Source organism: Terrapene carolina, unplaced genomic scaffold (genome assembly GCF_002925995.2).
Source record: "Terrapene carolina triunguis isolate 2854851 unplaced genomic scaffold, T_m_triunguis-2.0 Scaffold192, whole genome shotgun sequence".
Classification (NCBI taxonomy): domain Eukaryota; kingdom Metazoa; phylum Chordata; order Testudines; family Emydidae; genus Terrapene; species Terrapene triunguis.
In genome coordinates this window covers 8642864-8658192 of record NW_020664543.1, presented here as the reverse complement: position 1 = coordinate 8658192, position 15329 = coordinate 8642864, and the positions used below count along the sequence as shown (strand labels likewise).

General features: G+C 42.7%; 1 protein-coding gene across 1 annotated transcript in view; it reads left to right on the top strand.

Moving 5' to 3' along the window:
• Positions 1 to 12816, top strand: part of RHBDL3 (rhomboid like 3) — a 63688-nt gene extending 50872 nt beyond the window's left edge. The window contains 2 exon segments of the mRNA XM_029912208.1: positions 7833 to 7893; positions 12545 to 12816. Coding sequence (XP_029768068.1) covers positions 7833 to 7893; positions 12545 to 12816 — 333 coding nt within the window.
• The last annotated feature ends 2513 nt before the right edge of the window (positions 12817 to 15329 follow it).

Here is a 15329-nt window from a genome sequence, read left to right as displayed (position 1 = left end):
CTTGCCCCTAGAGGTGATCCCTCTGCCCCAGAGTTGAGGTACATTGGTTGGAGGGGCACAGTGTATGTGGGAAGCTTTCAGCGCCCCTGTCCATGCACTTCTTCGGTGCATAGAGGACTTCAGTTTCAATCTGGCACCTTCAACCTTGTTGAATTTTTGTTTGTTTATTCACCCTGTTTTGTTTGTCCAGATCTGGATCCTCCCTTTTTTCTAGTTTCCAAACTCTCCCCTTCTCTTTGGATTTCCATTCTCCTTATCACAGGGCACAGGCACCTACACAAAGTTAGGATCCCAAATCCAGGTGCAAATGTTGAATGTAAATAAACCTCATTGGCTATGCAGCAAAACTTATCTTAAATGATCACCAAAGAGAATCAGGAAAAATCGAGCAGCTGGAAGAAATGGTCTTTCGCTAATTTGGGTTGCATAACAGAGTTATGTGGCTTGCTTTATAGAGAGAAGGTTCATTTCAGCATGCACAGACCCTCATGCCCTTTGAACTTCTGCAGTGCATATAGGGTGGAAGGATGGCCCGGTGGTTAGGATGCTAGCTTAGGAGTCCTGAGCTCAATTCTCTGGTCTGCCGTGGGTTTCCAGTGTGACCTCAGTCTCTGTGTGCCTGAGTTCCTGATCTGTAAAATGGGGATAGTAGCACTGCCCTACCTCATGGGGGTGTTGGGAGCATAAGTACATTAAAGATTGTAAGGTGCTCAGATGCTATGGTTATATGGGGACATATAAGTGCCTTGGACAGATATAGGGCCCAGGTATGTGATTCCTAGTTTCATATACAGGATACACTGTAAAGTTACTTTCCCAGCTCTACCTGTGTAAAAACCGGGCCCATGTGGCACGACAGTTCAGCTCTGTGCTTTCGTCTCTTCTCTTCTCCTTGAGCTCTTTTATTGTGTAGCAGCCAGTTACACAATGTCCTCCCACGAGCTCAAACACACACACACACACATGAATTTCCAAGATGTGAAATTCATGTTAACTAAATGCCTGAAACAGACCATTTGCAACTGAGGGTGGGGGTTGTATTTTCTCATAGGCATAGCTTGATTGATGGCTTGGTACTTACAAACATTTGTGCAGAAATTACACTTTCATGAGCGTGACATTTTCTCTTTCTCTCTCTGCTCCTGTCCTCACCCCCAATCACTGGGCATCCGTCTAATAATGAAGGGCCCAGTCCTGCAAGGTGCTGAGCACATTGCGCTCCCAATGATTTCTATGGGAGCACGGAGGCTGCTCAGCACCCCAGAAGAGATACTTCATGTAGGGCCCTGAAAATCTTAGGACATTCCCTGATGCATGTGGCCGTTTGCTCAGACACACTGGCACTTGCAGCTGAGACGGTTGGCAGTTTCCATGTGTAAATACTGAGATTTATACCTTTAAGAATTTGGCCGTAAAGTATCATAATAATTCTATATCCCTCTACGACTTTGCAGTTTCATGACTACAGTGAGTAGAGAACTCAGATTCTTATGTGCCACAAACACAGCATCCCATTCTCCTGTAGCTGAAGGGGAATCTCTGTTAGCTGAAGATTTATGACACCCTATTGAGCACTTCTGCTTCTATCCAGTAGAGGGCAGCATGCAGACGCATGCACACACCCATCCATCCATCCACCCACAAGTGAGTTCATTCATTTTTAGCGCATTGTTCAGGTTTCTTAAAGTGTTGCATCATTTTACCTTTCAGTTCTCTCCTATTTAGTGATTGTCACAGTAGCACAAGTCACTTTGCAAAATGATCAGTAGTATACCAAGAAATGACTGAACTGACTTTTATGAACCTTTCCTGCCTACCCATTCCTGGTGCTTTTTCTTTCTTTCTCCCTGGCTCGCTTAATATTCTTGTGAGAATCTCTTACATAATGAAAAAGACGTTTTGCATTTGCCACTCCATCGCGTCCGTTGACAATACTCATCTTTTTGCACGGATGGTTTGGACGGGGAAGGGAGAGTATCTCATCTCAATCTTCCATTTCCCTTGTGCCTCCTGGTAACTGAAGGAAAATAAAATGTCCCTGCTTGTTAAAAAAATAAAAAATATTCCTGAAAATAAATAAAATAACGAACAGGAGCAAGCAATAAAACATCTCACCCTAAGGAAAGTAATAAGGGGGGGAAGCCAACAAAGCTGCATGGAAATGAAGAGTAACGGAGGAAACAGTATTAATCAGCATGAGCTCAGAGCCATCTGACTACGTTAGCTGTCTCTGTGGAGAGAGAAAATGAGTTACTTTATTTTGCACAGATTGCATTCTTGCAGCTGCCGAAGTGATTTATACCAAGATCCCCCATCGAACTTTATATATTATAAAATATTCTTTCAATACATTGCAAAGCCACTGGCTACATCAGGAGCTGGACCCTGGACTCCATTAATATTTGTTTCCTTGGTGCACAGATTATTTAGTTTATTAGTTTGGCTGTAGGGAGCTGTTCTGGAACCTCTTAATGCTTTGATATCTCACACTATCTTACACAGGCGCAATTCCTTTGGAAAGAATCTAACTGAGATCAGGTGCTTAATAATAATACTGCTTTGCATTTCTAGATACGTCAGATGACGAGAGGTATATAAGAACCTCAATAGAATAGGGCCCTAAAGCATCTTCCTTGTGAGGATTTCCAAGCGCTTTAGAAACACAACTAAATTAAGCCTGCCTCACAGCACTCCAGTGAATTGGCTAAGTATTATCATCCTCAGTTTACAGATTTGGGAGCGGATGACAGAGACTTGCCCAAGGAACCTGTGGTGGTCCATGTGCCTTAACATTCTGCAAGTGTCTAAGTGGTCTGCACAATGTGAACCCATATCGAACAGCAGGCAGGCAGGCTTTGTCAGTCTTATTACAGTGCTGGAATTTTCTTGTTAGAGCAAAGTCTACAAACATTTCTGTACATTTTCTTTCTTTTGGAAATCACGTGCTCATAGGGCTTAACTATACTAGGAAATTACAGTGTATTAACCCTACAAGTTACCCCAATTAGCTGACACGATGTTAAACATGACAGTCCCTGTCTATGCTGAGTAAATCGTCTTCGTTAACGTGTTCTAATGCAACATAGTTTCCCAGTGTAAACAAGCCCGTAGTTGGTGTATCTTTCATCCCTGAAACCCTGAGTGTTTCCTGCTAAATATAATGCCATTTTTATAATTAGGTTTGGAATATTTTTATTCTTATGGGTTTCAACTAGTTTAATGTTTATTTCCAAGGATTTTTTTATTTTACATTTTTGTTACCAACCTTAAATTTTGGCACTAGCTGGAAATTAAAACAAAACTTTATACTAATTTATTTAAAACCTAATTACTTTAGATGTTGAGGTTCATAAGATTCAGAAATAGAAGAATAATATTATCAGACAATCCTATTTTAGAATAGCTCCCATTAGTTTATTTGCTAGATAGAACTGACAGCATTAGCTGTCTGTGAGTGCAACATATATGTATTTAACTTCTCCATTCTGTAACTTTTTATTATTAATGTGAGAAGTTATTTCAGTCTTTTTGGATGGAGGGAGAAAATGTCAGTTATAGACACTGGCTGATTTAAAATCTAATCCTTCCAAGCCTATATATAAGTATCAAACCAGACTGCTGACCTATAAAGATGTAAACTGGGATGAGATATGACCCCTTTATGAATGCTGACCTACTTGTGGGCTCCTAGAAATTTACATAGCAATCTGGCTCCAACTGAAGTAAATTGGGAGACTTGCCACTCAATCCAACGGCAGTGACATCTGTTGCTTACAATTTAACATGTCAACAACCAAAGACACAACCCCTGTTTTGGACGGATGTATTTCATGTAGAGATGAGCCAAAACCAAACTGTCAGATCCAAACAGCCTCAAACTCTGGAGAAATTTGCAGAAGTCTGAACTTTGGGTCTGAACCATTGAGGTCAATTGGAGTCTTTCCATTGATTTTAATAGGGTTTGAAACAAGTCCTTTGTGATTGGCCCCATCTCTGTAGTGGACTGATCCCCAATGTTCAGGACTGGAATTTGGAAGTCCACTTCCAAACTGTGCAGCTTGGGCCAGTGTCAGTTTCATGCCTCCCCTCCCTAACCTGTCTTTCTACATTTTGATGGATGTAGATCAGTACAGACCAGTGGGAGACCTGTACACAAAGGAAAATGCTCTTTGTGTGTTTGTTTGTTTTATTAGCCTATTCCATATAGATTATTAACTAGACAATCTTTTCACTGAATTCAGTGCATGCCTAATTATATCGCCAACTCTTCTGCTTTCCATAGCTCTTTTGTACAGTTTATTCTGTAGGCTAAATCCAAGTCCGTAAAGAAAGGGAGCAGATGCAGGCCGAGATCCTGCAAAGAATTACTCGAGTGCTGAATTTTGTGCCCTCTGAGTAGTCCCTTTGAAAGCAAAAGTCTCCTGAGGTCAATAGGAGCTTTCCATTGATCTCAAAGGGCTTTGGATCAGGCCTATGTTATATACAGTTAAGCATGCACTTCAGTCTTTGTAGGATCAAGGCATTAGATACTTCTATGCTTGATGCTTTGGCTTCCTCCTTTATTTAGAACACATGTCTTCTCCAGGTGTGTGTGTGTGTGTGTGTGTGTGTGTACACAGATTTCCATGGTTAGTACAGGTATAAATTGAGTGCAATGCAGATCAGAGCGAACAGTCAGCTGGCTCACAACAGATGTGGTATTATATCAAAGGGTACGTCTATACTTACCTCCGGGTCCGGCGGTAAGCAGTCGATCTTCTGGGATCGATTTATTGTGTCTTGTTTAGACGCGATAAATCGATCCCAGATCGATCCCGGAAGTGCTCGCCGTCGACGCCGGTACTCCTGCTCCGCAAGAGGAGTACGCGGAGTCGACGGGGGAGCCTGCCTGCCGCGTGTGGACCTGCGGTAAGTTCGAACTAAGATAGTTCGACTTCAGCTACGTGAGTAACGTAGCTGAAGTTGCGTATCTTAGTTCGAAGTGGGGGGTTAGTGTGGACCAGCCGAAAGGCCCCGTACTGCAAAAATTACTGAATGTGGTTGTAAACTGTTTCCCAAGATTGCTGTGAAAGGCTGGTTACATGGAAGGGGTGACTCAAGGAAATAGTGGGATGCCTGAAATTCTTAGGGATGGAAACCAATGAACAGGTGATAGAAAAGTGGAAATCGTGGTGAGAAGGCGAGTCCGTAGCTTTAGCTTTCTCATCCCAGTTTGAAATGGGGTGAAACACTTGAATTGCGACTGTCAGCTGTGATGAGCACAGGCATGTGCCAGAGTTCCACACCAGCAGTCTGGATCACTCCTTGGCCCAGACACCAATGGTTCAAATCACATCAGGAAAAATGCAGAGTCTATAAGCATAACATAAAGCAGAGTCAAAAGGCCCTTGATCCTCAGGGCTTTCATCTCAGTTAACCTCTAGGGGGTCGGTAGTTTCTCAGAGGCAGGCTGGTGCGTGTTGGCTGAGAGCCATTGCTCTTGAGCAATCCCAAGCTTTTCTGTCCCTTCTTCTTCTTCTTCTTACTCCCTCATTAGTCACCACAGCGGTGGGGGGTGTTGCTCCATAATTGGCATTTCTCACAGCAGAACTGGGGGGTGGCTAGTTTGGCTGTCGGCAGGCAGGCAGGGTTCTTAACCCTTTCCTGCCTGTGTTTTTATGGGAGGGGTTGCAGACCCCATCACAACTACCAACGATTAGATTCCAGTTAAGATATCGAATGTGATCTACAGTGTATGCTCTTCCATACAGCTAGCCAAGAGTAGTGAGCTCTTTGGGGTAGGGACCATCTTTTATTGTGTGCATGTACATTGCCTAGCAAAATGGAGCCCCTATCTGGGCTGAGGCCTCGTATTATAATACGATACTTAGATTCTAAGCTCCTTGGGGCAGGTCAGGTGCTGTCTTTTGTTCTGTGGTTGTGCAGCGCCTAGCACAATGGGGTACGAGTCCATGACCAGGGCTCTTAGGCATGCTAGTAATACAAATACATAATAATAATGAATAATAAATCCTAACCATAGACATCTGGGTCCAGAAGGAGCGTTTCCAACCCTCCTTGGCTGGAATGAGGGGTTTGCTTCAGCACAGGGCTTTTTTGACACGAGAGAAGTAGTAAAAGGAGGGAGGAATAGGGAGACTATATCGTGGGAGAGAAACTCCCCTCCTCTAATGCAAGCTTTAAAGACACTGCTTGTGTTCTGAAGTTAGTTGCTTCTTCTCCCTGGTTTCAGAATTGATCTTAACCAAACTAAGCGCCTCCTGTGGCTGGCAAAATTTAGTAAAAGTTTACTAAATATTCAATAATTTGAGAAGCATTTTGCTTTAATTAAGAAAAATAATTAGCTCTGTTAGTTTCATTACGCCAACACATTGCCTCCAAGATGCATTTGCTTCAATGGCCTATCTAATCTACATATCCTTTTATGGTATTTCTAAGGCACTTATTACTTAGATACCAAGTGTTTGCATTGAAAGAGGACAAGCGAGAGGATTAAACTCCCATGCATTTGTTTGTGGGCCATAACCTAAATGATCTATGTATTTAATACAGCTGGTCAGGAAATGGATGAAAAGTCAAAGTTTTCCATAGCAAGCAGACACTTTCTGCAAAAAATTAATCAAACCCCCAATTTTCTGTTGAAATACAGTTTAGTTGGAACATTTTCAACCCTAGTATGTAAGACCTGAATATTTTGTCTAACTTTTTCCCTCAAGACCTGAGTTCATCCTTTAAATCTTGAGCACTGCAAACACTGCCGCAAGCTTCCACGAGGCAGATAATATCAGTGCTGGTTTATTGATCCTCTGATGTGATTTAGCTCAAGGGTGCGAGGTCATTCAGATTTCCTGCCTGCAAGAAGTAAAGGGATGCTGATGTCTCCATGCTCCTTCCTTTGGATCAAAAGGAGATGATAGGGGAAGAAAATATGTCACTGTAAAGAGGGAGAAATATCTTGGTATCTCATTGTTTTCTATACTTGTTAATGCCTCTCTCATTACCCAAGAACATTCTTCTCCCTTAGTTCAGCTGGAGGAAGCAAGTATGTATCCTGTTCTTTCATTCAGAACCTAACCACTTAAAGCGTTGGTGAGATGATAAAAGAGTTAATTAATGATATTCTCTTTGCCCCCTTAACCTCCCACTACAAACCCTTCTCTGTTTGCTAGACTCCCAAGCTTTGAGGTCACACCCACAAAAATAGACCTGCAACATGTTTCTTCCAAATTTACAGCTTTGAGTACTCACTTTGTGTGGAACCATGTCCCTGCCCCCAGACACACAGTGGATTGCACTACTGTACATTTCTAATTCAAATTGCTCCTTCTTATCATTGCCATGTAACATAATCTAAAACTTCTGGGATAACCCGACCTTACCTCCCCAGGCCTTTCCCTCACACCCAGTATGAACTATAAACATACATCAAGGAGCAAAAGAGCATGACAAAAGGAATAGAAGTTTAAAGCCCATGTGTTGCGGAGGGATTAAACAGGGATTCCCAGTTCTGTGGATTTACTGTGCTTTCACATCTTCATCTTCTGGCCAGTAAAGCTGCAGAGTAAAGAAACAGAAGGATTCAATTGACTTGTGAGAGCTGCCTAATCCTTAATTTGATGTGTGTCTGCTTTTGGCATGGTGAGTTGAGAAACCTGGGGAATGTGGCAAGGGCAGCACCAATTAGAGCAGAGCTTCCCATTATGTGTGTGTGTGGCCAGATCGAGTTCCTTGATGTTCAGCAAGTATCTAGATCCATCTTCAGATTCCCACGGCATAAAAAGAAGCATAAATTGTACCCAGCATAATTTTGTTTTTGTTGTGTCCTTTTCCAGAACTGGTCTGGAATGAAGTGCCAATTCAAGCTGCTGCGCATGGCTCTTGCGTTGATCTGTAGTAAGTATTGTAATACGTTTGGCGCGCACATCATCCAGTTTTGTTTACCTTTGCCATTCGTGGTTATGCTAACCCCAGGCGGTAATTTGGCTCTATCGCTGGGAACCAGTAGCCGGAATTCACGGCAGCAGAAACCTGATCACTCTGGAATGCAGAATCTGGATCCAAATGTTAAACGGGAGCATTTGAAAATGTACGGGTCATTGTTTAGCAGTGTTTGGAGTATGGACATTCATGAAGATCTGGGGGCTCGCTGCTTCTCTTTGAACACTGCAATAGGCAATGCTTTAATAATAATAATGCATTGCACTTTTACGGCACTCTCAGTCTAAGGATCTCCGAAGTATTTGGCAGGCACCAATGAAGTAAGCTGCTCCAGACCCCTATGGCAAAGAAGTATCATCCCGGGTTTCCCAAAGGGGAAGGTGATGCACACAGAGATAGAGACCAAGGACAAAATTGTCCAAAACCCTGATGTTGCATTTTCAAAAGTAATGTACGTACTTAGGAGCCCAAGTCCCATTGACTATCGATGAGACTCACTTAGGCTTCAAAGGGCCAGATTTTCAAAGGTATTTAGGTCCCTAAAGATGCAGACAGGCGCCTAGTGGGATTTTTTAAAAAACACCCGAGCAGGCAGGAATTAGGTGCCTCACCTGATTAGATGCTTTTGAAAATCCCACTAGGTGTCTGTCTGCATTGTTGGGCCCCCAGTTACTTGCCAAGGTCACACTGCAAGTCCGTGCCAGAGGTGGAAATAGAACACTGACCTACTGACTCTGAGGCTGCGGCTTTAAGCACTAGACCGTCTTTCTCATGCTAATTTGAGTGCTTGAATGGGTAAGTTATCCAGCTGCTTGGTTAGCTAATTAGTGGGGACTAGAGATTCTGAATAGCCTACTACAGACAATCTGTCAAACTAGTGATTATTATAATGTATGTATTATTATAAAGGTTTATTCAACGCCTATCACCTGAGTGCCCATATAAAAGGCTATAGACTAATTCTGCCCTCAGTCACTCCTACCGGTCAAAAGACAAAAGCTACCCAGCTTCATAAAAAAAGTAAAAGGAGCTGGGAGGGGGGGCCAAGAAAAGCTAAAACTGCTGGCAGCATCAGACACCGAGCTCTACGGGTAGCCAAGGCCAGGCTCTGCTAGACCAACAAAGGAAACAAGTTCTTCAGCTCCACCACGAACCACCTGCACCAGCCCCCTCAGGATCAGCCATGGGACCAACTCAGGAGTGCCACAGCTGGTCACAGCTGCCACAAAGGGCATGGCAAGAGGTAATGTCAACTGAGAGTGAAAGGCTGCCTCTCTCCTCTTTCGTCATGCTACGCAAAAACGAATTCCCAATGCTGGTGCGCAAGGAATGGGCTCATCTGGAGAAGAAAAGAGGATAAAATGGATTTCCAACATGCTGTCCATGGCAAAATATTTTTCCATTGATGTGGGGCTTTTGTAATGTCCAAGTCAGACCCTGTTTCTCTAGGTCAGTGGTTCTCAACCAAGGTTACGTGTACCCCTTGGGGTTCACAGAGGTCTTCCAGGGGGTACAGCAACTCATCTAGAGATTTGCCTAGTTTTGTAACAGGCTAGGGAAATCAGTACAAACTAAAATTTCATACAGACAATGACTTGTTTATACTGCTATATTTCAGTGTATAGTATATAGATCTACAATATTTATATTCCAATCAATTTATTTTATAATTATATGGTAATAATGAGAAAGGTAGCAATTTTTCAGTACTAGCGTGCTGTGACACATTTGTATTTTTATGTCTGATTTTGTAAGCAAGTCGTTTTTAAGAGACCTGAAACTTGGGGTATACAAGACAAATCAGACTCCTGTAGAGGGTACAGCAGTCTGGAAAGGTTGAGAACCACTGCTCTAGGTCACTTGTCTGAATCAGGCACAGGTCTGTAGTGACTAAAACCAGCTATCAGTAATCTATGTGAGGTGAACTGATGGACCTAGTCCAGTTGCCAGAGGACAACACTACTACAGTCAGTTTCCTTGCTGGTAATTTCATCAGAGAAGCCAGGAACGGAGTCAAGGTAGAACAAATCTCTCACCCCTAGAAGTGACCCTTCCAGTGCTGTGTTCAGGCACATGGGCCGGGAGATGCAGAGAAGCTTGTGTTGCTGCTGCTGACTATGCTGTGCTTGTTCTGGGCATTCAGTTTTCAGAGCCAATTATCTCTGTAGTGCTACATTCACTTTTTTAAATTACAAAAATGGAAATGTAAAAATCTCAGCCAGAGTTCTAGAAATAAATTTGGAAGCCTAAGAATGCCTCTTGCACAACCTCCAGTTAAGATTTTTGTCTGCCACTTAGTCCTAATTCAAGAAGAAATTCTGACTTAACATGTATCATTTATTTGTGATTCCAGCCATCTGCACTGCCTTAGGCACTGAGTGTGAATTGAAGGTCCTTGGATCTATACAGGATCAAGCCCTTATGTTGTAGGTTACTTTACCTGCAGTTCCACTGGTTATTTATAGAGGGCACAATAGCTCTAGTGATACAGGTTTATTCTGTGTTAAGTTTAATAAAATTTCAGCCGGCCACTTAAATCCATTCCTGTGCTTGTTCTCATTCACCACTGTGTCTACATCAAGTGAAATAGGAGTTGTAACCGTGCCTCCGTGGGTCACAATTGAGGATGCTAACTTCAGGACAGACTGCTAGGAAACAGGGCAAACACAACCCAAAACTGGTGGTTATTCTTCCATAAGATATACCAAACCAGCAACAAAAGTAAAACTTCTGTTTTACCACACTGGCTAACAAGAAGACATAAAAGCAGTTTCCTTGGGCATTCCAGTTCTTATGTCACCACCAAAACCACTGGATTTAAAGGTGAGTGGTTCTTTACAACCAGTCTCATCAAATAAAAGGTTCGTCTGATCCCAAAGGACCAGCCACACACCCAGGTCAGTAACTTAGATCTTACCCAAAAATCACTCTGATGTCAATCCTTTAGTATCTAAAATCTAAAGGTTTATTTATAGAAAGAAAGGTGAGAGTTAAAATTGGTTAAAGGACTCAAATACATATAATAAATGCAAAGTTCTTGATTCAGGCTTGTAGCAACGATGGAATAAACTGCTGGCTTGATAAGTCTCTGGTTGCTTCCAAATCATTGGAAGGTCCTCAATTCCTTGGTTAGAATGCTCCCATTAGTATAAATTCATAGTCCAGAGGCTTGGGCAAGAAAGAGGCTGGAGCAGGATAGAAGCAAAAAGGAGGTGTTTCCAGGGCCTTTTATAGCTTCTGCCATGTGGAGGGAATCCCATTGTTCTTACTGTGGAAAATTACAGTTTGGAGTTTGGAGTCACATGGCAAGTCACATGTCCAGGCACTTAGCCTAGTCAAAGCAGGAAATTCCATTAAGTGTAGATGGGCATTTCCCATGGTCCATTGTCAGTTAAACGTTCTTTTGATGGGCCACTCAATTTGAATAGTCCCTCCAAGATGTGCTGGCTGGCTATCTTGTGGGTGTTACCCCAGGAGCAAACATTTGAAATCCGGGTATAGAGCCAATACTTATAACTTCAAATACAAAAATGATACATGTATACAGATAGCATAATCATGACCAGCAAATCATAACCTTTTCATAGATACCTCACTTGAGAACCTTTGTACCAGATTTGCTGCAGATATATAACAGTGGTTGCAACAATGATCTATATGGTCACATTTTAATCAGATAATGTCACAGGAGTACAGAGGTGATCTGATGTGCCTAACTAGGGAGAGAGCTTGGGAGAGAAAAGATACGTCATGTGCTGACTGGACCAAGTGAAGAGGAGGAAACAGCCACCAAGAGCGAGATTTAAAGGAAGAAAAAATTCTACCGAAAGAGTCTCTTTCTGTTTTTACAGAAAGCAACCAGAAGAATCTAGAGCTGAGAATTTCTGATCTAGATCTGTTTCTGAACTCCCACAAAGTTTGGGGCTGTACAGAGCTGTGGATTTGGTTCGGCCCCATCTTTAAGGAAAACCAAAACCCACATTCAGGTTTCTCTTCCAAACATGTTTCTGCTGCCAGGCTTTTATCAATGACTGCCCAACAGCCACCTGGCCCAGCTCACACGCAATCTTAAGTAAACAAAACAAAAACCCCTGTCATTACAATAACTGCATGAAGGTTGATTCTCTCTGTCTGGCATACACACAAGCTCATTTGGGTTGCATTTCTGTTGCTTGCTAAGATTATCTTTGTGTTCTATGGTGTGTCTGTGCTGTATACAGTACTGAGCACATGGTCAGTGCGCAATGAATAGTAGAGTTCCAGTCAGCAAGAAATCAACAGGAGCCCTAGAAAACACCAGGACAAATATAGAAAATAAAAGAGCACTTTACACTATCTGCCTGCACTGATGTTTACATGTCTGATGTACAGTGAGCTGATTGGCCAAAACTGCCTTACAACTTCCCCTTTGCTTGTAGCAGAGTGCACTTTCTCTCTGTTCAGTAAAGCAATGATCTCTGCACTATCCATGAGATAGCAAGAGATGGTTATGAAACAGCACATGCAGTTCTCCAGTCGTTGACTTGAAGGAGCCCCAAGTAGAGGCAGAGAAGGATGGAGATGGACAAAGGGCTTATCTTTTTTTCTCTCTCTCTCTCTATTCCAGTGAGCTTTGAATTTGGAAGGGCTGTGTGGCTGCGGTTCCATCCATCTGCTTACCCCCCATGTCCACACCCAAGCTTCGTCGCCCACCTGGGTGGGGTATTGGTTGGAATCACATTGGGCGTGGTCATCCTAAGGAACTATGAACAGAGACTCCAAGACCAGTCCTTATGGTGGATCTTTATTTTTATTTATGTCGTCTTTGTATTGTTCGCCATCTTTTGGAATGTTTTTGCCTACAATCTGTTGGATCTGAAGCTACCTCCACCTCCTTGAGAGCCTGGGACAGAGAACTCTGGGGGGCAAAAGACTTTTCCATCTGCCAGCTATGTGAAATGAATCGAAACCAAGGATTTATTTTTATATGACGATTAGGGGATAAGTAAATGGTCTTCTGAAAAGGCACAAGTTAAGGAAACGTGTGACATCGTTTCTGGCTGACTGTACTGTATGCTGATGAAGATGATTTAAGCTAAAAACTAACAGTAGAACTGGCCTGCGAGAAGTTTGGGCATGAGTCAGACAGGTACTGTTAACACTCAGTCGGGACCCAATCCTGCAGCCTCTCCATTGTGGCTACTCCCCTGAGGAAGGGCTGCAGGATCAACCCTATGTTTGTAACTGGGCATTTACCACTCGGTTTATTAGCGCACACATTGATGTTTAGTTTGGGTCACTTAAATTTTTCCAGGTTATGCTGGATCCGTGACTAGTTGGTTTATGAAACGCCTGTGTTTAACTGAACAGTAAAAGAAAAACAAGCTTCACTTTTACTAACTAGCGCCTAGGTGCTGGAACTAGGGGTGCTGCCACACCCCCTGGCTTGACGTCGTCATGACAACCCAAATACATGGTTTCTGCCTTCAGCATCCCCACTGTAAAAACTGTTCCAGCACCACTGAACTAGAGACTCAGAGGATGCTGACAAGGCAACTTGAATTTGGTTTTAACGGTTGAGTTTGACTGGTCAGCCATGCCTAGGGTGACCAGATGTCCCTTTTTTAAGAGGACAGTCCCGGTTTTTGGGACTTTTTCTTATATAGGCGCCTATTACCCCCCCCCACCTCCCCCGTCCCGTTTTTTCACAGTTGCTATCTGGTCACCCTAGCCATGCCCCTGCCATTGTCTTATTAATTGAATGGTTACTTAAATATTTAGTCTATAGTTTAGACTGTCTTAAGCAACTTCCAAAGGGGCAAGCAAAACCCATCATGGTAGACGTTGATCTTCAACTAAATGTCAAACAAGATTGCACTAGAAACCTTGGGGGTACCATAAAGTGGTTGTTTCAGACAGGACACCGTATCAGAGGTAGCTCTTACCATCAGTACATGTTTCACTTGATTTTTACAACCCATTGTGGTAAATAATGTGGCTGAGTTTTCTTTTCTGGGTGGGGGCAGTTTAGGATTTTGCTAATGGTCAGTTGTGTTTTATATTGGTTGACAATCAGGTTGTTTTATTCTGCTCTTTCTTTCTAGCTCTGTATGGTCTAATGCCCTGTCTGCAAAGAGTTTGGAAAGAGTATCAGAAAGTCTCCAGCAGGGTTTGCTTAAACTCAGTTCTTGCTAGAAGAGTGTGGACGTGATTTCCCTCATATAAAACCATGCTACAAACCATTCAATATGCTAGAGGCCAAGTTTATCCACCAAAGTCAGCAGAGTTACACCAGGGATTTATTTGCCACTAGTTCCCTACCCAAGTCTGTCATCCCTGGCTTGGCTGGTACAACTAATGCTTGTAAAATACTGGGAATAACTGTTGTGTGTGAACACAAAGTCTTGCCTAGGCAATGGACCTTTATGGGTTCCAAGCAACAATTAGTTGCGATGCCTTTTTGCCTAGTGTAGTTAGGCCATAGGTTTTATAGATCCCTGACTGGTTTATAGTACAGTTTGTAAAGCATGACTCACCATGCCTATATAGACCAGGGAAACCATGTAAAACCCTTTGTAGTATGGGCCATGCTTTAAGCACAAATCTCTAGTAAAGTGCTTATGTTATTTCACATTTCACTGTTGATAACTACCTGCACAGCAGAAAAAAAAAACAGTCCGGGAAGGTGGAGGATTTACCCTCTTATAGGTTTCCCTTAATCCTCTGTCCCTTCTATATTGTCATAGATTTTAAGGCCAGAAAAGACCATCAGATTATCCAGTGTGACCTCCTTTATAACACAGGCCATAGAATTTCATCATGACTAAAGCATATCTTCTGTCTTAAATGGATGCCCTTGATAACACAGAAAAGGTGTGTGTGCAGAGTGTGAAATTCACTGCTGTGCAGAGGGCCAGCAGGAGGCCTATGCATCAGTTAAATCTCACCTCAGACACATACTGGGGGCTTAGGTGAGACGTGATCAGGGAATAGATCTTGTTGGTCCAGTGTATGGGGTGAATTTCACCCATCCCAGAAGATGGGGGTAGGAGACATGGCTTCTAAATCACAAGCTGAGAGGGTCAAAAATGCTCAAGTTTTTTGTGGGAATTTTTTTCATTTTTTCCCCCATTTAAAAAAAAAAAAAAAAAAAAAAGTTTTGATGGACAGTTTTTGACCAGCTCTATTTGCAAGGCTTGTAATCCCCCTAGCTGGGGAAAAGAGAATCCTGACGTTGTCTCCTGAGATCTGGGTCTCCTATTTCAAAGGCACCAGGTCTGGAACCCTACCAGGTGGCTTCCTAATCTCTGCCAAAGACAAGCTCACATTATTAGATGATTTGGGCACAGTTTGGAATCAGTCTCGCTGTCACTACAGCAGCGAGTTTTGTTTGTCTTTCAGTAACATCTCTC